Source organism: Tamandua tetradactyla, chromosome 23, assembly GCF_023851605.1.
Source record: "Tamandua tetradactyla isolate mTamTet1 chromosome 23, mTamTet1.pri, whole genome shotgun sequence".
NCBI classification, from domain to species: Eukaryota; Metazoa; Chordata; class Mammalia; order Pilosa; family Myrmecophagidae; genus Tamandua; species Tamandua tetradactyla.
The window spans coordinates 47,734,797-47,756,722 of NC_135349.1; the positions used below are offsets into that span (position 1 = coordinate 47,734,797).

General features: G+C 43.1%; 1 protein-coding gene across 2 annotated transcripts in view; it reads left to right on the top strand.

The window, feature by feature from the left end:
• GRIN2A (glutamate ionotropic receptor NMDA type subunit 2A) overlaps positions 1–21,926 on the top strand; it is a 421,881-nt gene that overhangs the window by 383,485 nt on the left and 16,470 nt on the right. For both annotated transcript variants that reach the window (XM_077141849.1, XM_077141850.1), the window contains exon 10: positions 2,015–2,202. In XM_077141849.1, coding sequence (XP_076997964.1) covers positions 2,015–2,202 — 188 coding nt within the window. The remainder of the gene's footprint in view (positions 1–2,014; positions 2,203–21,926) is intronic.

Below are 21,926 nucleotides of genomic sequence, written 5' to 3' on the forward strand. Positions count from 1 at the left end.
GCCATCCAGACGGAGGAACTGGCTTTCCTGAGGTCGCGCCATCATCCAATCCTCTAACCAGAACTCAGAACCCTTCCACCTACCAGTCCAGAGCTCCCGTCACACACCCTGCTGCCGTCATACCCAAGTTGTTTGCAACCTTTTATAGCCCCCATCCCGTATTTCGCCAGATCTCAATATTTCTGGCTGTCCAGAAAAACTATTTCTTCTTGGCTCCCCAGCCCTGAATCACCCTCATCATTGACAATGCCCAGTTTTCTTCCTCCCCCACTTGCACGATCTGAACCCTTTTAATACTCTTAGAGTTCAAGCCAGGTCGCCGATCCTGTAGCCTGGGGATGAAAGCTTCAGCGTCTTTTTGTTGGCAACACAGGCCCTGTAGTTTTGCCCTACCTCTAACCATTATAGAAACAAAAAATTAAAATGGGAAGAAAGCAGCCGTAAAATTTCCAAACAGATTCCCCCATGGGGAATTCGTCGGCAGCTGTTTCTAAAAGGGTACAGCCTTTTACATCCTCTCCCTGCCACTTTTTATTTTTCTTCGCTTCACTATTTTATGTTTTCTTATTAAGGAAAGAAAGGCATTAAAGTTGAGAAAGTGTCAGGAAGTTGAGTCATCTCTGATCTCATTTTCCTACCTATTTTAGAGTTGACTACCCATTCCCACGTTTAAGAGTGCTCATTGTTATGATGATTGTTAAAAAACTCTAAATGATATGAAAGTCTACTAATGGGGATATAGGTAATGAATTAGGTACAGTCACGCAATTGAAAAGGTCTTAACTCTTGCGGGGTCCTGTCTGGGAGGGGGAAATAGAAGATTTCTGAGTTGGTGATAATGCTCGCTATTGCTATGCCTGGTGATTTCAATGATGCTCGCATAGGTTCAAAAGAATCAAGCTTGGGTGGTGTGACTGTGGCTCAGTGGCAGAATTCTTGCCTGCCATGCTGGAGACCTGGGTTCGATTCCCGCAGCCTGTCCATGTAAAAAAAAAAAAAAAAAGAATCAAGCTTGACCCTAAAGATTCAGGCACTTTATTGCATGTAAGTTATAACTCAATAAAAATACGTATCTCAAAAACAAACAAACAAAAAGTGTCATGTGTCTTGCCACGGAAATAGGTTCACTGTGCGTGAAATAGGAGAAGAAAACCGTTTGTGAAACAGTTCATATGGTATTTTGGGGGTTAAAGCAGGGGTTTGCAAGTTACAGCTCATGGGCCAATCTGTGTTTGGTTAAACAACCTTTTACTGGGACAGAGCCAAGCTTATGGGAGGGCATGTTGCCTGTCTGTCTCGCACTACAGAAGCAGAGTTGAGCAGTTACACCGACACCTTATGGCCTGCAAAGCCTAAACTATGCATCATCCTCTCTTTTCAGAAAAAGTTTGCCAAGCCCGGTTTTGAAAAGATGTGTGTGTGCACGTGTATGTGCATGCATAGAATTTGGAATGCTGTTCACCACTCTTTTAACCTCTGGATTGTGGGATCATGAGCAATTTAAATTTCAATCATATTCTGTATATTTGCTATATTGTTTGGTTTTAAACAAAATATTTTGTAGTACTGTCAATAAACAGTAAGTATATTTTTCTGGGGAGGAAATGCTATCATCCCGCTTAGTTCTTATCCCCTCTTCCCCTATTCTACCACTAAATTCTCCCATCTCCTAGTGGTTTCTTTTGGACCACCAATCTTTCTACATACACTGCTGTTTTCCACCATTGCAAGTGTTAAGGACAAACAGCAAACCAGCAAACTCAACTGTTTACTCACTTGGGTCTATGGATTCTTCATGTCTTTATTTAGCTGCCTCTTGTAAGTTGGAAAGCAAAGGTTCGAGCTTTTATCTCCTCATTAAAAATAGATCCTTTATGGCGAGGTGCTGGAGCAGTCATGACTCATCATCTCCAGAGTGAAAGAAAGCGTGTGATGCCGGGTCAGGCCTCGGGAGCAGGGGTCTGAGACGGTCCCCAGCCACCCCCCCTGACTCCCTGGTTTCTTGCCGTTCCAGGAAGCTGGATGCCTTCATCTACGATGCAGCCGTCCTGAACTACAAGGCTGGGAGGGACGAAGGCTGCAAGCTGGTGACCATCGGGAGCGGCTACATCTTTGCCACCACTGGCTATGGTATCGCTCTCCAGAAGGGCTCCCCTTGGAAGAGGCAGATCGACCTGGCCCTGCTCCAGTTTGTGGGTGATGGTAAGACCCCAGAGGCCCCCTACTTTTCTGGACTTGAAACCCTTGCATTCTCTCTTTCCAGTTGGCTTTCCAATGGATTGTCATTGTGTGCTAGGTTTGCTCCCTGAAAATATTTATTGAGTGCCTGTTACCTGATGTTGTCATTCTTTAAGTTGCACATATTGGAAACCAATTCCAATAACTTAATCTTTAAAAAGGAATGCATTCTAAAGGCATAGAAATATCTGTCTCGTATAATTTAGAAGGAGGTAAGCAAATAAGCTTAAAGAGAAGCAAGAACTAGGGCAGTCCTGGTGCTTAATAGCAGGATTTCATAACCTTCTCTCCAGAGCAAGGCTTCTGCAGTGGGATAGATATTTGGCAAAGTCTGGAGACATTTTCTGTTGTCACGACTGTGTCAGAGGAGGTGTTTGCTACCGAATCTAATGGGCAGTGACATGAGATGTTGCTAAACATCCTGCAATGCACAGTACGTCCACCACAACAAAGACTCATCTAGTCCAAAGTGTCAAGCACCAGGGTTGAGAAACTGTGACGTTACCTTAGAACTGTGGCATTGCATAACTAGGCTACAGCCCTGCCCCAACTGCTCTTTGATAAATTCTAAATTTCACATTCTAGAAGAAGAATTTGTGATGTGTTTTGTGTCAAGAACTCTTTTCTGGCCCTGTCAGCAGTGAATGTAAGAGATGGAGTCTTGCTGTACTATCATGGAAGCCCTGTTATTACCCTATGAAGAGAGGCAGGAGGGGCAATTTTTAGAAAAGCGACAGTGGGCAGAAATCCGCTGGGCCTCCACTACAGTTCATCCCTTGAGTGCCTGTCATGCAACACATACAGCTTCCACTCTCACAAGGCCTGCAGTCTAGTGGGAGATGGCATTTATGGAGCTGTATAGCTAATTGGGTTGGCTGCATCTCCAGCAGGATTTCCTTCTCTGTCAGTCCTTCCTGAGTTCATGTTTGGTGACCCAACCACAGTCTGAAGTTCACTGACATGGTATTTAGTGTCCTGCCATGGGTCATTGAGTTGACAGCACTGAAATAGGAAATGCAAGGTCAGCTTCAGTTGGAAGATTAACACCCCCACATTAAATACATGAGTGTAGGCTACAAAAGATCAGGACATAGGGCAGGAGCTGAATTCAAAGGGGGTTAGGACCATATTCAGAGACGGTTACAAAATAGGCAATGAATGTGTAGAAGTAAGAGAGGAAAATCTAACACCCAAGACAGTCAAATGCAATAGCAAAATGGACAGAGTTTAGTGTGTAGGGCTGAGATGAATCCGAATGAAGAACATCAAGCTTCCAGTGGAGAACGAACACCTGACTCCCATGATTATATCCTTGGGTGCCCCAACAACGTTACCCTCTAAAGCTGGAGTCCAAAACCTTGTGTAAGTTTCTCCTCTCTCCGCTCCCAGAATTAAACCTTGGATTCTTTCAGTGGCATCAAGAATTCTAAATGTGTTTTATATTTAACTCCCAAATAAGAACATCTGATTCTTTGAATTCCCTATAGGACATTTGTACCTTCCTTAGTTCACTGGCCATGTTCTCTGATGGATTATAATGATTTGTGGCTGTGTTGCTTGGCTAGTCCTGTGAAATTTTAGAGGCATACAACAATGAGCATTCATTTTGCTCCTGGCAGTGCAGGTTGACTGGGGAGGCATTGCCTCAAGCTGTGGTGGCTGTGGTGGCCCTACTTCCTAATGTAAGCCCATGGGTCACCTGCCTGGTCTTGGCTCCCCATGGGTGAGTTCCAGGTGGGAGAAGCAGAAGATTCCAGGTGAATGCTCTTTACTTGACTTCATCAGAGGCACAAACAGGCATGCCTAAGGGCACATACACATTTCCAGTCTCTGCTTCATCATGTCTGCTAACATTCTCTGTTTAAGCAGTTTAGATATCAAAGCCCAAAGTCAAGGGATGGGGAAGTACACTCTACTCTGAAATCAGAGTGAAATGGCAAAGGACATGGATAAAAATAGGGGTGACAAATTAGAGCCCGTTCTGTCTCTTGCAATGGTGGCTTAAGCACCCCCACATGGGGTTAACTACTCAGCAAACAGGAGACTTGTTGCCAGCCATAAACAACACAACACCCTGAATGTAACAGGTGATTGGTCAATGAAGGATTGAATGAAGAAATATGTGCATTAATGAATGATGTAGAGATATATTCTCTTTGGCAGAAAACATTAAAATGTGATTAGGACCTGTCAAATCAGTGAGTTCTAACTCTAGCCCTACCTAACATTGTTGTCACTCTCTCTATATCTGTTATGAAACGATTTATACACTTGCAGAATACACTATGCCAATCACCATTATTAGGTGCATTATATGTGTGCTTTACTTTAATCTTCATAACAACTGTATGAGCTTAAATATTACATGTTACCATTTCTCCAGAAATCTGAACCTCAGAGGGCTGTGAGTAGCTAGTAAGTGTCAAGTCCTCTAGTTTAGGGACCTTATTCTGGAAGGGTATCAATTAGGTAAAGCCCCTCATTTTGTTTAATTTACTAATTGTCTATCAAAGCTGACTGGTTAGACACTTGAGACTTAGAACCCTCTGTAGGAAGGAATAACTTATTGCATATATAAACTAAATCTGTTGTCCCCTTTACAAATACTTTATTAGCCTCAATTTACTCATCTGTGAATGGGTATAAAATATTTCCCTGAAAGGTCAGTGTGAGGATGAAATTGATAATACATATAAATGACTTAGACTAGAGCAGCACCTGGAACATAAAAATTGCTCGATAAATGTTAACTGTCACCATCCTCAATATCATCATGACCACCCCATCACCAGCATCACCATCATCACCATCATCACCATCACCATCATCACCACCATCACCATCATCATCACCATCATCACCACTTTCATCACCATTATCATCATCATCATCACCACCATCATCGCCATCACCATCATCACCATCACCACCATCACCATCACTGCCATCATCACCATCACTGCCATCATCGCCATCATCATCACCATCATTACCACCATCATCATCACCGTCATCATCACCATCACCATCATCATCACCACCATCATCACCATCATCACCATCAGCATCACATCATTGTCACTGCACAACTCCAGTATTCGACAAAGCTCATTCAGCTTCGTATCTGCAATACTAATACAGCCAATTTAGTATCATGGAGACAACCTTTGTGGTGTTGAACATAAAATTTTCCTTTTATAACAAATGGGAAAAATAAAAAGGGAAAACATCCAGATAGACCAGAGCTTGTTCCTTGTATTTACCAAGCATCTCGGTTCTTTTAGGTATCTTATGTCCTGGCTCATTGCTTTCCTGGTCAGACTGTTGGGGTTGGGAAATGTGTCTTCTCAGCCTCATCTTTAAAGACCAGCTGGAGGCAAAGACATGGGAGAGAAAATGATGTTGCTCCAGGGGGCGTCTTAAGATAATCTTCCCGGAAAGCCATATCCAATTCTGAATGTCTCTCTAGGAGTAAATACATGAATTAACGCAGCTGCAAAAATATTTCACTTATCTTATGCAGCTTCGGCAGGATTAATTATGCTCTAAAATTAGACCTGCTAAAGAGCAAAGTGCTGAGCAGTACCTAATTATTATTCATTCTCTAGACTGGAGTGTTTATCACTTGTTTTAGAGTAGCTTTGGTGGACAATTATGAGTCTAATGAGTGTCAAAAGTATAAAAAAATTTCCTAATGTGTCATGTAAATATAACCTTGAGTAGAGTGTTGGGTGACTGGGGGACCCTCTGAGGTGACGCATGCTAGGCATCTCCCTCAGAAAAAGGCCACTGCTCACAGGCTCCAGTACTACTCTGCCTTCCTTTCCGGGGTCCACTCTGAAATGGTGCCATGTGCCATGGGGTTCCATGGCTCTCAGTGATTTCGTAACAATCACAGTAACTTTTCAGCATTGATCGAAGACTTGCTACCCCACATTTACTAAGAAGCAGACACCTTCCCAGGCATAGATGATCCAAGAAGGGAGTGCCATTGTCCCCTCTTCCCTTCAAGGAGCTTGCAGTCCAGCAGACTGGCAGGGTATACTCTTAAAAATCTAATCTTAAAATATAAACAAAAAATATAAATGTATAAATGCATAATAGCTGGTACGAAATTCATTATTTTACATATTTCTTTACTTCTGTGTCTTGGGTAGAAGAGAGGATATCAAAGAAAAATGTAAGATATACTAGTTTCTTTTTTAAAAATATTTTTATTAAGAAATATAGACACAGGTGTAGTCCAACCATATCATACAATCAGTGGCTCACAATATCATCACATAGTTGGGTATTCACCATGATCATTTTTGGAACATGTGCATTACTCCAGGAAAAGAAATAAAAAGAAGAAAAAAGAACTCATACATCCCATACCCCTTACCCCCCCCCATTAACCCACAGTATTTCAATCTACCCAATTTTTACTCTTTATTTCCACCTACTGTATATTTTTTTATCCTTATTTTTTTTTTTTACTCATCTGTCCATACCCTGGATAAAAGGAGCATCAGACATAAGGTTTCCATAATCATACAGTCATATTGTAAAAACTATACAGTTACATAGTCTTCTTCAAGAATTAGACTACTGGAACACAGTTCAACAGTTTCAGGTATTTCCCTCTAGCCACTCCAATGCACCATAAACTAAAAAGGGATACCTATATAATGCATAAGAATAACCTCCAGGATAACCTCCTGAATCTGAAATCTCTCAGCCACTGAGACTTTATTTTGTCTTCTTTCTTCCTCCTTTTGGTCAAGAAGTTTTTCTCATTCCCATGATGCTGGATCTCAGCTCATCCCCAGGAGTCACGTCCCACATTGCCAAAGAGATTTACGACCCTGGGAGTCATGTCCCATATAGGGCAGTGAGTTCACCTGCCGTCTTGGCTTAGAGAGAGAGGCCAGATCTGGGGAACAAAAGAGGTTCTCCAGGGGTGACCCTTAGGCATAATTATTAGTAAGCTTAGCTTTTCCTTTGCAGGAATAAGTTTCATAGCGGGGAGCCCCAAGATTGAAGGCTCAGCCTATTGAATTGATTGTCCCCACTGCTTGTGAGAATATCAGGAGTTCCCCAGATGGGGAAGTTTAACATTTCCTCCTTCTTCCCCAGTCCCCCAAGAGGACTTTGCAAATACTTTTTTAATCTCTGCTCAGATTACTCTGGGATATATCAGGGCATCACACTAACCCGTAAAAACCAACAAGATTTCATGCCTTATTCAAGATTCCATATAATTAGGGTATTCAAGTAATACAAGTTAAATTAAATAATGTGCTACCTAAAATATAAATTTTGCACGAAATAAACATCTCTCCCTTTGGTCTGACACATAGGTCAAAGTTTGAAAATATGGGCTGTATCATCCTTTACCCAATATTCTGATTTACCTTAGTCCTATCCAGATCAGCTTCATTCATATCTCTGGACAAAGTCTGATCACTTTCTCAGCTTTTTAAACAGGTGCTGAATAGGGTAATGCTGACATTCATAGCTTCAGTGCTCTCACTCTGAGCCTCAGGTGTCACACAAATGCCTGCCGTTTCAGGGAACAACCAGGAACAAACAGCTCAATATCTCTGATCTTAGGAATATCTGTTACAATTCCTAAATATATATAACTGCTGTTAAGAGCTTATAATCTCAGAACCTTTATAATAGGCCCAAAACTGATAGCCCATGCTCTCAACTTCAATTCTCTGAGTTTGCATATTATAGTTAATCCATATGAGTGAGGCATGATAATATTTGTCTTTTTGTTTCTGACATTTTATTCAACATACTGTCGTTAAGGTTCATTCACCTAGTTGCATGCCTGACAACTTCATTCCTCCTTGCAGCCGCTCAGTTGTCCATTGTTGTTTTTTACTTTTTTAATCAAAGAATGAAATGACAAAATGAGTCATAAAGAAAAGAAGTGTCGGGAGGTTTAGACAAAGAACAGAATGGCCCAGAGTTGATAGGAGTCTCATTCATCAACTCATCCTGTAACTGTCCATCGAGCACCTGATATCTTACTGGCACTTAACAGGCAATACTTGAAGGGGAACCTAGAAACTGAGGAAGCCTGGGACTTGCACAACATTTCTGGCTTTGAAGAAGAGGTTGATTTCTTAGGTCCCATCTGTCTCATGAATTTTTTTACTCTTTTTATAATTCTGAGATTTGGAGAGACAGAAGTAAGATCATAGAGGTCAAACCCCAAGGACCAACAAAGAGACATTGAGGGCAGCAAGACTGAATAATTTGATGATTCAGAAGCAACTTAGGTTGGAAGCAAGAAGGAAACTTGTTTTCTTCGGGGCCCTATTCTATGGTCCAGCACATGCCAAGTATATCCCAGGCACTATCTCAGAGTCTCTCCACACAACATTTTGGAGTAGATCTCACGTCCGTTTTGCAGAGTGGGAAGGTGAGGCTCGGTTGCATTAATGAGCTATAGCAGTGTTTCTCAAATGTGAATGTGCATAGGAATCACCTGAGTATCTGGTTGAAATGCAGATTCTGTTTCAATTCCAGAATTCTTTGCAATTCTATCAAGCTTCCAGGTGATGCCTTCCGTTTCACCTCTGAATAGATTTTTAGAGGTAAACATTGAAGTTAGTTCATCTGACTCCAGTTCTGATCAGCTTTCCTTTAAACCGTGTTGCTGGAAGAAATCTTGGTGGCTGGATCACCTTAGCTTTACGTAATCTGCTTTAGCACTGAGAAGCATTCAGTCTTCCCCTTTGTACTTTACTCAGTTTGCATGCCTGTTGGTTTATTTTAATCTCAGAAATGTATTTCTTGTCCCTGGCATCTAGTTGGAATATATGGAACAAATGAAATTAAGTATATGCCTTTATCATATATTGTATAAATTATTTATATAGTATATGTCATTGCAGTTACATCATATTTAGATATATAGGATAGATACCATATATGAAATTTTTGAACAATATGACATATATGTGAAATTGACATATCATATATGAAATTTTTGAAATAACTCCCATATACGTCATTTCAGCTGTATGGGTACATTGGGTTCCCCCTTACCCTTTTGTACCATAACTTTGCATATGTAACTATTTTAGGCTCATCCAGATTGATAATTGATCAGAAGCAGGTGCCATAACGTGCCTTGCTGCGGTTGATTGTAGAGCTTTGGAAAGCACCAGCTCAAACTGATGATGTTCATGTATCTTGGACTGGAGAGCACAGGAGAAGAGTTCACAGAGAAGTCCATTCCCTGCCTCCAAGTAGTCAGGGCTGCCTTCCTGGTTCCTTTATGCTACACTTCGGCTGCCCTCCCACTGAAGCAAGCCGGCTGGTGCTAGACGGAGAGCAACCCTGTGCTGCCGGCCAGAGTGGAGAGTGCTCATGTAGCTGCAGAGGTCCTTTGTGTATCTAACTAGGATCCTCATAAACCACTCTGGGCCCCTAGATGGTGGCTAAATGTCCTCAGCACTGCCCTGTCCCAGTATCCGTCTTAATGCCTTTGGGCTGATGTCTGAGCTCTGGGAGAGCCGGGTGTCCCCACAGCCCAGAGATGGATGCCCAGCCCTCTGCAAAGACTCCACTCTACAGACACATCCGGGGGGTGCTTCACAGCTGGGCTTTTTTTGGCTGTCTTGGGAATACTATGGAGTGTGGTTTCAGGAAAGCACTGAAGACCACTTCCACCCCTAAATATTTTCCCACTCAACTTTCTAAAGCATTGGAAAATTCTGTCACTTGTAATTCTTTCCTGGGGGCATAGAGTCTTCCATGTAACCCCCTTTACATATGGAGTTGCTCCTCTCCTCTTCCCCTAACTCCATTTCTTGATTTGACTTCGGGGCCAGCCCATGTGTCCTCCATGAAGATGTCCTTAAAGACCCGGCTCTGGGCCACAGGCTCTTCCTATAACTCCTTTGGCTCTGAGGTGACAGCATTCTTGTGGCATTTAGCAAGGAAAACAGAGGGGTAAATTGGAAGGTTTTGCAGCTTCCTAACCCTGGGACTTTGGACATTTTAGCTTCTCTGAACCTGTTTCTTCACCTTTAAACTGGGTGCCCAGTGTCCACTGACCACCTCCTCGCCACCGCCTCCCCTCCCCAGCCCACAGAAGTGCACTGTTAAAATTCCTTTGAGGCACACTGTTCACATCTGTTACTCCTGCCCTGCCGACACCCAAACTCTTTAAAGAAAGATAAGAAGGGCACAGAAGACTTAAAATTGTAGCTTGCTCGGTTCTCATAAGGGAAGAGAGAAGATTAAATGAGAAAAGGAAGATAAGGAGGAATAAGTAGGATGAAGAGGGCAAGAAGAGACAGAAATATGTAGGGAAAAATACGAAGGTGAAAGAAAAAGAAGAGGAGGGAGAAAATGACAGAGTGAAAAAGAAGAGAAAGAAGAGAGTCAAAATGGAAGGAAAGGGGGAAGAAGAAGATGGGGGGGGTAGATAAGGCAGGCAAAGAAAGGAAGGAGTGAGAGAAGGGGGATTAGAGGGCGCTGCTTGCTCAGGGATTAGTTTGGGAGTGTTCAGCCTGGGCACCCACCGGGCAGGCTGGATTGGTGCAGCTGAGCAGTTAACCACATTGCTAGTGAAACCAAAGAAATCTCAGCGCCTCAGAACCGTCCATTCCCGTCTCAGCTCCAGGGTGTCGGCGTGAGGCTGACTCACTCCTGATCTGTCTCTTTCTGGCTTCCGCTGCCAGAATTTCTTCTTGACATAGTTGCCTGTCCTGAGATGACTCAGCAACCCCTTTCGCAACTACCAGGCTCGGCCCTTGTAAAGACATAAACACTGAAATAAGGATGGGGGATTTGGAGGAGAGTTGGAGGTAAGAATCTGAGAACCCCTTTTGAAGGGAAGGGAGAATTTTCCATTTCCGAAAAGGAAGTGGTTAAACAGCTACCGTCATCATTTTTCTTTTTATAGGTATTTGCAATAATAGGTAAGACTTCCGGAAGGAGTCACAAAATAACCTGAACCTTTATACGTATCCGTTTCATATAGTTCTCTAATGACACGGGTGGTGATTACTAATCCTTGTTTACAGATAAGGAAACCAAGTCATAGAGGGGTTAAGTCCTGTGTTAAATCACCAGCTAGGGGGATTGGTAGCTAGGCAAGCTGGCTTCTGTGGTTTTGCTTCAATCCTTACACAATATTGCTTCTTCATCTTCCGTAACCTTCGTAGACATCTCCTAATTCTCATCTGGAAAGGGGCAAAGCTTTGACTCATGAGTAGGGCAGTCAGATCCCAGGTTCAATGTCCCTCCGTCTTTCACTGATGGGACAGCACTGGTCCCACTGCAGATGATACTGGACAAAATGACATGGTGACAGACGTGAGGGTGGAAGAGAAACTGCCCTACACATTTTTTTTTCCCCATTTGTCGAGAATGAAGGAGACTCGTCCATGCCTCGGGCCCCGGCAGCAGGGAAACTGGCCCAGCTTCATTTTTTAGATCCTTCAACCCTGGCAGTTTGGGGAAAACTCAGAACCCAGAAGCAAAATCTGAGAAGAAATAAAACAAGGGCAGACTGTAATTAAGAGAAGTCTAATGTTTGGCCCCGATACAGGCTTGCAAAACAGCCTCTCCAGGTTCACAAAGACCCATCCTGGTTGCCGGAATTGCTCATTCCCCACAGAGCTCCGCAGAGCTGCATAATCCCCAGCATTTCAGAAAGTTATTGTTCCTTGCTAAATGTGTTTTAATCAAATTGAGTCTTCAAAGACAGAATTCACAGTTAGGGCTGAGCTAAGCTACTCTGTAAATCAAGAACTTCGTGATCCGACTTAGCAAGGATGGGGCGTTATTTACAAAACCTCCCCATGTAATCACTCATTTGTTCATTCATTCGTTCATTCTCCCTGCTAGTCATTCATTCAACAGCTTCTAGGTGCCAGATGGTGGGATATAAAAATGACTAAAAACTCCTGCTCCGTTACCTTAGCTGTTACCTTACATAGGAAGATGATTTTGATTCTTTAGTGTCCATCAGAATCGCTTTGGGGAGCCAGCTAAATATGCAGATACCCAATTTTCAACCCCCTGGGGCATTTTTTAACGTCTGCTTTGGGTGATTCTGAGACACAAAAAGATTTAAGAACTACTCTTAATAACATCAGTATTTAGCATTCGGAGGCATCACATTCTGACCGACAAGTGCAGGATACAAGTTTCGTTGGCCAACACATGACTCCGTTCACTCTGGGTTTCAGCCATCCCCCTGCCTCAGGGCTCCTGATGGTTTTGCACATCTAGACACCTTGGTGGCTGTGAGAACGTGCGGAGTGAGTGGTGTGCACCTTAGCTTTGTCACGTCAGCCAGCACAATAAGAGCCAGGAGATCCAGGGCTGTGGGTAAAAGACATGGTCAACTAGGCTTCATCTTCACACAGCGAGGATCCAGGTATACTCAAAGGTCTTGGTTGCTTCCAAAGATTTCATTTTCATTATGGACAGTAACAGTGCTAAAAACGAAGCAGGCAAGATGGAAAGCCCCACACTGGAGCAAGAACCAAGCCAGTGGTTCTGTCGATTAAATCATGTCTGGAAGCAAATTTAGGCAGAATGGCTCTTCTGATTCCCTGCATATGGGGATTTGGTCTCATTGGAAACCTCCTGGGAAGGGTGGCTATAGACCAGTGATTGAGGATGGGTTGACCAAGTCTGATTTTTCCTATGGATTTCCTTATGGCTCTCACTCTGTGTGGATGACTTCTGCAAGTGTACAAGCCTAACTTATGCATAAAATAGCAGCTTCCATGAAGATTACCCAGAGGGTATGGGTGATGATTAATGTCCATTTTGATGCCTCAGGAGCTAAGTCACTTTAACCGTCCAATGACCTAGAAATGATGTCCAGAGCCAACTGTTCATTCAGAAATGAAATTTTTTCAAAGGAGGACGTGTGTCCGTCACAATCAGAGATTAGCTGGAAAGGGCTTAACTGCTTCTTCATTGGCCTGTGAGCAGATGGCGCCATAAAAATTAGACTTGTTTATCTCCTTCTTAATTTTAAGTGGAGACGTATTTGGAATAATAATGGAACAGTACTTACTTAAGGAATAGATAAAATTCATAAGTATTCCGGAGAGCAATCGACTCTCCCTCTGCGTCAAAGCTCCAAGGATTTTTATCTGCATAAGTTTGCAGCGAATTTCTCGACAGGTCTGTTGAGATCCATTCTCTGTGTTTATTACCAATCTGACACCAGGATTAGAACAAGGTCAGTGATGCCAAACCCGTACGTGACACGGAAGGAAACAGTCAAACTAGAGAAAGCCAAATGTCGGGAGAACCAGGAGAGGTGAAATAAGATATAAAGAACGGCTTGCTGGTAAGGCAAACACAGGCCACAGAGCTTCGCAGGATTTATGGGCTGGCTAAACGGTGGCCCCAAATCCCTCCATCTACATTTTTAAACATGTTTAATTGAAAAGGCTACAGTATATAAATATACATAAAATATCACTCCAATCTACTAACTTAATTGTTTTCAATTTACATATTGCCTCCTGGTCCCTGTTACTTGCAGACATAATTCCTTAAATAATTATAATTCTCAGTTATATACCCTTTTATATTTCACTATTTCACTTACCATCGATTTAGAAATATTTCTTTCCTATTGCTGCATAATCTGGTCCTCATGGTTATCTTAACTTTTAAGTAAAATGTCATCATTATTAAACCATGATTCCTTGCATTGTTCTCCTAATATTAAACATTCTCTTTTTGCTAATTTAGATAATGAGGGAACATCTTCATGCTTATATATATTTTCTTTTGAATTGCTTGTTTGCAACAAACTCTTGAAGGAGAATTTGAAAGCTTAATGGTTATAAACATCTCTGTGAGTCTTGCTATATAGCGCCATATTAATACCCAAAAGAATTGGTCCCATTTAAAGTATTACTACTTATAAATCAATGTAGCCATTTTACAACAATTTAGTAAGCATTGGGCATTACCCTCTCCTCCCACCAGCATTTCATCTCCTTTTTAAAGCTTTTCTAGAAGGTACAAAGTGGTATCTAAGGGTTGCTCTACTTTAGATTCCCTTGAATATTAATGAAAATGAAAAAAACAAGTGAGATATCTGTTCACCTTTTTTTGCCCATTTATATATTTACAATATAAGTGTAGATGAACATTATATGTATTTCAAGTTTGCAGCGTCTGATTGTGACGGACACACATCCTCCTTCATTTGTTAAACCTTTGGTTGTAATATTTGATGCAAAAAAAAAAAAAAAAAGCACGGAATGTGGTTAAGTACAGAGGTTTTGGGTTTGAATTTGAGACCAACTCGTCTGTATCAGCTCTATGACCTTGAGAAAGTGATTTAACCTTTAAAAGGTCCAATTTCCTCTACTTTAAATTGCAGATTGTAACAGCGCCGACCTCACGGAGTTAAATGATGCAATGCGTGAGACAGCTGCATAGAGTGTCTATCCACCAGGAAGTGCTCCGTAACTTTCATAGATGATAACAGTGCTGGGCCCCACTTAAAGTGGGATTTGTGATTGTTCATATACATAGTTTGCTTTTTTATTTTATTTGCCTTTTTGATGCCTTTGGCCATCCTGGGCTCATCACCAAAAGCTTTATTGTTATAAAAAAGTTTTATTAGCACACAGTCCAGCCCATTCATTTACCCATTGGCTGCGGCTGTTTCTGTGCTATAATGGCAGAATTGAATAGCTGCAGCAGAGACCCTATGGCCTGGAAAACTGAAAGTATTTACTAACTGACTCTTTACAGGAAACGATTTCTGACATCTGGCTTAAATGACAAAGGTCATTTAATTAATCATTTTTAAATGATTGCTACAATATGGACGAATTTATATCTCATGTCCCTAATAAGACATTTTTCTCTTTGCAAACAGATGTCACACTAATAAAGAAATATTTCATTTCTCTCTTGTTTAGAAAAACTGTTTTCTTCTGCTTTCCTTATTCTCCCCTCTCTTGAGCCCCTCAAAAGAAGAAAACCTTACACCCATAATATGCTACTCGGGTTTTTTTATCCTCTGTAAACTATAGCATTTATTATAGTGCATAACCTCAGTGTCTGGCTAATTTTTCTACAACAGTATAACTGCCACCCAGATCATGATATAGAAAATGATCAACCCCCCAAAAAAACTTCCTCAGGGCCTCTACTTGTGTGTAACCCAAGTATAATTTATAATATAAAATTTATAATAATAAACTTCCACTATATTTCCATGACCACGGATTAGTTTTGCCTCCTCTAAAACATCAAAAATATGTAACTGTGCAACATATAACTCGTTCGTATTTTTTATGAGATTAGTATATATTGCTGAATGTAACCATAGCTCATTCTTTTTCACTGGTGTATCGTATTCTATTGTTGAAATATAGTAGCATTTAATTATCCATTTATGGTTAATGGAATTTGGCATCATTTCTAGACTGCTTTGAACATTCTTGTACAGTTTTGGTATGTGTAGGTATATTGCTACTTTTGGGAAGGGGAATAAATGTAGAAATGGAGTTGCTGGGTCATAGACTATGCATATACTCAGCTTTAGTAGATGCTTGCAAAGAGATTTCTGAAAAGGTGCAGCTAATTTACATTTCCACCAGCAGTGCATGAGTGTCCTCCAATTTAGAGTGTCGTTTCTCTTCCTTCTACACGAGGTAGAGCAGTCTTATACAACTGAACCCTCAGTGGGTTCACCAGAGGCTGCTCTAGTTTGCTAGCTGCCGGAGTACAAAATACCAGAGACAGAATGCCTTTTAAAAAGGGGAATTTAATAAGTTGCTAGTTTACAGTTCTAAGGCCAAGAAAATGTCCCAGTTAAAATAAGTCTATAGAAATGTCCAATTAACAGCATCCAGGGAAAGATACCTTGGTTCAAGAAGGCCGATGAAGTTCAGGGTTTCTCTGCTCATCTGGAAAGGCACATGGCAAACACAGTCACAGTTTCTGTCTCAGCTGGAAGGGCATATGGCAAACATGGCATCATCTGCTATTTTTCTCTCCTGACTTCCTGTTTCATGAAGCTCCCCAGGAGGCATTTTCCTTCTTTATCTCCAAAGGTCGCTGGCTGGTGGACTCTGCTTCTCGTGGCTATGTCGTTCTGCTCTGCTCTCCCCGAATCTCCCTTTCTCCAAAATGTTTCCTTTTTTATAGAACTCCAATAAACCAATCAAGACCCACCCAAGTGGGTGGAGACATATCAATACCAACCACTCTTGACTAGATCACATCATCCAGGGAGATGATTCAATACTGTATGTATTGAATAGGAATTATTCTTCCTTTATGAAATGGGATTTTGATTAACACATGGCTTTTCTAGAGGGCATACTTCCTTTCAAACCAGCACAGAGGCCATGTGGCTGGAAGTTGTGGGGTGATCATGGCCAGTAATCTAGAGAGTCAATTCTATCCTCCTGCAGCACGTATTTATTTTATCACCTCGGTTCATGTCTTAGTTTCCTAGAACTGCTGTAATAATGTACCACAGACTTGATGACTTAAAACAACAGAAATTGATTGTTTCACCCTTCTGGGGGTAGACGTCAGAAATCATGGTGTCAGCAGGACCTTACAAGCTGTGGGAGAGGATCCTTCCTTGCCTCTTCCTGATTTCCCGCATTTTGCTGGGCATTGTTGGCATCCCTTGGCTTCCAGCTGCAGCACTTCAGTCTCACTGTCATCATCTTATGGTCATCTTCTCTTTTCTGTCTGTCTCTTTTCACTTTAAAGGACACCAGTCATTTGAGATCAAGTGCCCGCCCTAAAGACCTCATATGAACTCATGCTAAGTTAACTGATTCTATCTACAACAGCCCTATTTCCAAATAAAGTCGCATTTTGGGGGTACTGGCAGTTAGGACTTCAACATTTCTTTTGGGGGCACACAATTCAAGCCATGACAATTCATATAACCTGGCATCAGATGTATCAATAGTACAATAGTGTGGAAGGCTGTAAAGTCTGCTCCACATACTTTCCTGGGTTGGAATTTGAACCCGGCCCTCTCCCATCTCTGTGTGCTCTCTCATTCCTCCTGAGGTCATGGCCTCACCTCCATCTGGTACTTCAGACTCAGGATAAGGGAGAGGGGTCCAGCCGCCCCTAAAGCAGGCGTGATGCTCTCTTAAGGCCTAAGGCAGCCTTCCACACTGCTCCCCACACTCCCCATGAAAAGAAAAACAAATCTTATGCCTGCTTTTTTTAGGGATGGCACCACCAAGTGATTCAGGTCCTTTCCACAAAAGTTCTCTTTCTTCCTCTCCCTTCTTCCTAGCTCCTTCTCCTTCTCTCCTTCTCTCTCTCTCTCTCTCTCTCTCTCTCTCTCTCTCTCTCTCTCTCTCTCTCCTTCTTCTCCACTTCTTCCCTTTCCACTCCCTCCTTCTCATTCTCCTTCATTCCACAACCAATTCTCAAGTGCCTATTGAGCTCACTGCACTGTCCAAGGCATTGGGGAATTCAGCTAAAATGGAGCTAATCCCTTTGCTCAAGGCTTCTATAGGCTCAGGGAGCTGATTAGCAGCACTTCAATAACAAACAGGAGACAAAATCAGTGATGTCGTTTTCCTTGCAGAAGGAAAGGGGATATTTCTTGGCACAGAATGTGGGGTTATTGCTATCCTTTTTGTTCTTACATCTGCAGCCTTTGAAAACACAGGACCCTTTTGTGATATTTAACAGTCCTCACAGGCTACGCAATGAGTCATCGGAATGGGGGACTCTCGACTGCAAAAATGTGTAATGTCAAAAATTTAATATGAATTCATTTATTCCCGTAAGTGCAGTTTATTTTTGAATCGTATCAGCTTGGCCATGATATAGGTGTGAAACAAATTGTTTGAGAAAACTCCAGAAATGCTTGGTATACACAGGGTTTCCTAGGATCCTCGCAATTATTCTGCAGGCTTACTCCAGAGAATAATCTCTCTCCAACTCCATCTCTTAAATGCAAAATTGTGATCACGTGCATTGTTTTGCACTTAATGGAGTTGCTCACTTGTCCTTCCTCTATTCCTTTTTTTTTTTGCTCAAACACACGTGGGTTAGGGACCTGTGTGTATAAAATGACCTGTATCAGATTTGCAGAACTGGTCACACAGCTCATTAAATCTTACCCAGATGATGAATGACGAGCAGTGATGAATTCTACAATGCTAAAGTTCCATCCACAGGGCAGAAACCTCAGTTGGAAAGCATGGATAAACATTAATGCCAAAGGAATCCCATCTCTGCACCTGAATGGATACATTTAAGTCTAACCCTATTTCTATTCTGGATTGTGAAAATTTCCTCATTATAGGGAAATTGAATGCTCCGACATTCGAATAAGGGAGATTTATCTTCCAAATCTCTTTGTATCCATAAACTTGTACTAGACCCCTCTCTGCCACCACCACCCAAGGCATTTTTTTTCTATCCAGAAAATGGCACTGCGACCCGCAGAGATTCTGGATGCAGATGTCAAAGGCTCCAGAAGACTGTGATTTCCAGACCCAAGGTTGCGTGGCTTTGAGTCAAGAGTTAGTGTGGCGTTAATGAAGCCAAGCCCAAGGCCAGTGTGCACATGGTCTGGCTGACCTTACTGTGTTCCAAGGCCACAGACCACACCCCAGAACCTACTTGCAGCTTCCTTCCACGTGCAGGGCAGTGGACACGGCTAGGACTGGCCCCCAGTGGGCAGACCCCAAACTGTCCACACTCTCGGGACCCCAGCTCAGAGGTCCCAGCCACCGAGTGTTCTCAGGGAGAACAGGAGCCTGAAGTTGATGTTGACCTAGATTTTTCTGCAAAGAAAGCTATTCCTTTGCCATTTCCAATTGCAAATGAACTCCTGCTAAACCCAAAGTGCCCGATCCCTGGGAAGGACATGAAACAGGATTGAAAAGAGGTCGGCTCCCCTCTCGGTGTTCACAGCCAACCCCAACGGGCTCAGCACCGACATCATCCTACGTCGTCGGCTATAGATGGAAGTTCACTCTCTGTGGGGAACCACCGGGCTCAGCTGCTGGCGTCTTTGATCGAGACATGCCTGTCCAGAGGCCAGCCATGGTTTTCAGGGTCTCAGGAACTATCACTGACCCCCTTCCCTGAGCTTTCACAGATTCCTTCCCCTCTTGGGCTTTAGCCAATCCTCAGACCTATGGCTCACAGTCAAGGAGAGGAGCCTTGGATCATCTGCATTCAACACAACTCTAGTGAACACCTATTATGTGTCAACCCCTGTGCCAGGGATTCGGGGGATACAAGAAGAAGGCAAGATCCCTCTCTTGGATAAACTCATCTCCCAGTGGGTAGGACTTAGAAGCAAGGGGCAATTATATGCTAGTTTGACAGATTTTATATTGAAGAAAAATCCAGGGTATTTCATGGAAGAGGAAACCATGGTCTCAGATCCACTTTCCTTACATTCAGGGAACACTTTTTGGGAGCAGAGACCCCAGAGCTGTACCCCAAAGATAGGGATGCCGGACTGTCAGCAAATCTCACACAGCAAGAATCTCCAGAGTAAATAGTTGGTGGGAGATGGTGATACTGATGACAGGTTACAGTGGACCTCGTCACCTATTTCTTTGGGATGGCTAGTGGGTGCTTCCAGTTGCTACATTTCCAAGACAGCTTAGTCTGCAGGTTCTGCCTGCCTGTGAGGCCAGAGTAAGTCCCTTAGCGGTTGTGTCCCTGGGATAAAATGTGCCACTGTCCATCCTCTTCCATGCTGCGGCACCATTGTCCAGATTTGCACCCACTCACACCGTTCCCCCGACCTTCCAGGTGAGGAGCCGCAGGGTTTCTGGTCCTGGGGTCCAAACTGGTAGAGCATGGACAGAGCTGATGAAGCTCAGGTCCCCTAAGCCCACAGCCGAGAGGGAGTGCACCAGAGACCCACTCAGTGGCCCTCTACACTGTTCCCAGGATGGCCAAAGCGCCTTAGCCCAGTCCTTTGCCATCCGGCTCCCGCCCTTCAGGCCCCATCCTTTGTTCACTTCTGCCTTCCCTGCAATTCTGAGCCACTCTCTCACCTCAGAGGACTCTGTGTGCCTCCAGCCCCAAACAAGTTCAGTCATCGCAGTTTGTCATAGGAACTGGTGTGTATGGTACACTCTCCCATGAGAGCCTGAACTCTGAGAGGTTGGAGACCAACAGCCATCTCTATATCAAAGTATAGAGGTTCATAGCATGGGAGCTACCATGGGTTAAGCCCTTTATCAATGTTTTGTTTTTCAAATAAATGAATGAGTGAGTTAACAAATAAGTGCCAAAAGCAGACTAAAAGGAAGTCTACAGGGAACGGAAAAAGCATTTGCTTCCTTGACCAGAAATGAAACAGGACATCAAATCCGGCTTCGCGGAACCACACGTTATCTCCTCTCATGAGGTCCCAACCGAGGGTCTAGTGATTTGGTCAGAAGCTGAGGGAAGAATATGTGGATGGCTGCCTATGAGGGGCTGCACGGGGGCTGCATTTAGAAGATGTGTCTCGACAAATCCTCAGGCCTTGGACCAAGCCGAAAAGGTGCAGGTTGGAAATGGAGGTTTCACAACCGACTTGGTGGAAGAGACACTCGGGGAGTCTAAAGGCTAAGTCACTTTGCTATAAAACCCTTCCCCTTAGCTCTCTCAGGCAGCGTTACAGAACAGAATGAATCTAATCTGTAAAGCAACTGCAGTCCCGCTGGAAGTGCTGAGAATGAATCTGACGGCAAATAAGGAATTGATTTCTTGTATTTTGGATGTAACAGAGTCTTCTTGAAGAGCTCAGCTCCCTCTCTTGCCACACACTCTTGGAATCACAGACACCATGAGTTGGAAGGGTTGTGGATTCTCCCTGCCACCCAGGTACCCTGGCTTTACGCAAGGCCTAAAAATATCACCAGCAATGCTTAGGATTGAGCAATTGCTGTATCCCTGCAGTCCCACTGGGTTGTAACAATACTCCTATGAGGTGAGTACTGCTATACTCCCACTTTATAGATGTTAAAGCCAGAGCTCAGAGAGATGGAGCAAATCCCTTGACCTCTCTGTGCCTTCATTTATTCATCTGAAAAAAACACGGATAATCAGGGGACCAGTGACATTAAATTGATAGGAGGGCAACGTGAGTTAATTTTTGGAAGTTCTGGCACAGAGCCTGACGCATTGCAGATTTTATGTAATTTGTGAGGTAAAGAACAGAAAAATGAATGAATAAATGAATGAGTGGGTGTGTGGCTGGTTAGATAACTGGATCAATATCAAATGGCCAGAGAGTGCTGAAGGCAGGAGTGGCATGCAGGCCATCTGACTCCAACATTTACTCTGATATCACCTCCTCGTGACTCTCTGGACCTCATGGATGAGTTGACATGCTCCCCAGCCTCTGCCGGGAAGGCTGTTTCCTTTTGCAGCTCCTTCTCATGTTTTCTGCCTGAAACATTCTTGCTTATGATTTGCTAGCTGGTGTCTAGTTGATTTCCAGTGTATTTCTTCTTGCACATCTGAAACCCAGGCTTTGACCCTGTGTGTGGGTGAAGGAGAATGTGAACATCTCCATTTCCATGCCTGCATCCACACTGTCTGTGTCCTTTCTGCACCTTTTGTCCGGTCAGTCCTCCAGATCTCATCCAGCCTCTCGCAGCTTCACCCAAGCAGCCAACGGAAGTGAGTCCCAGACCCCAGTGCCTCCTCTGTTATCTCCTACCCATCTCCCA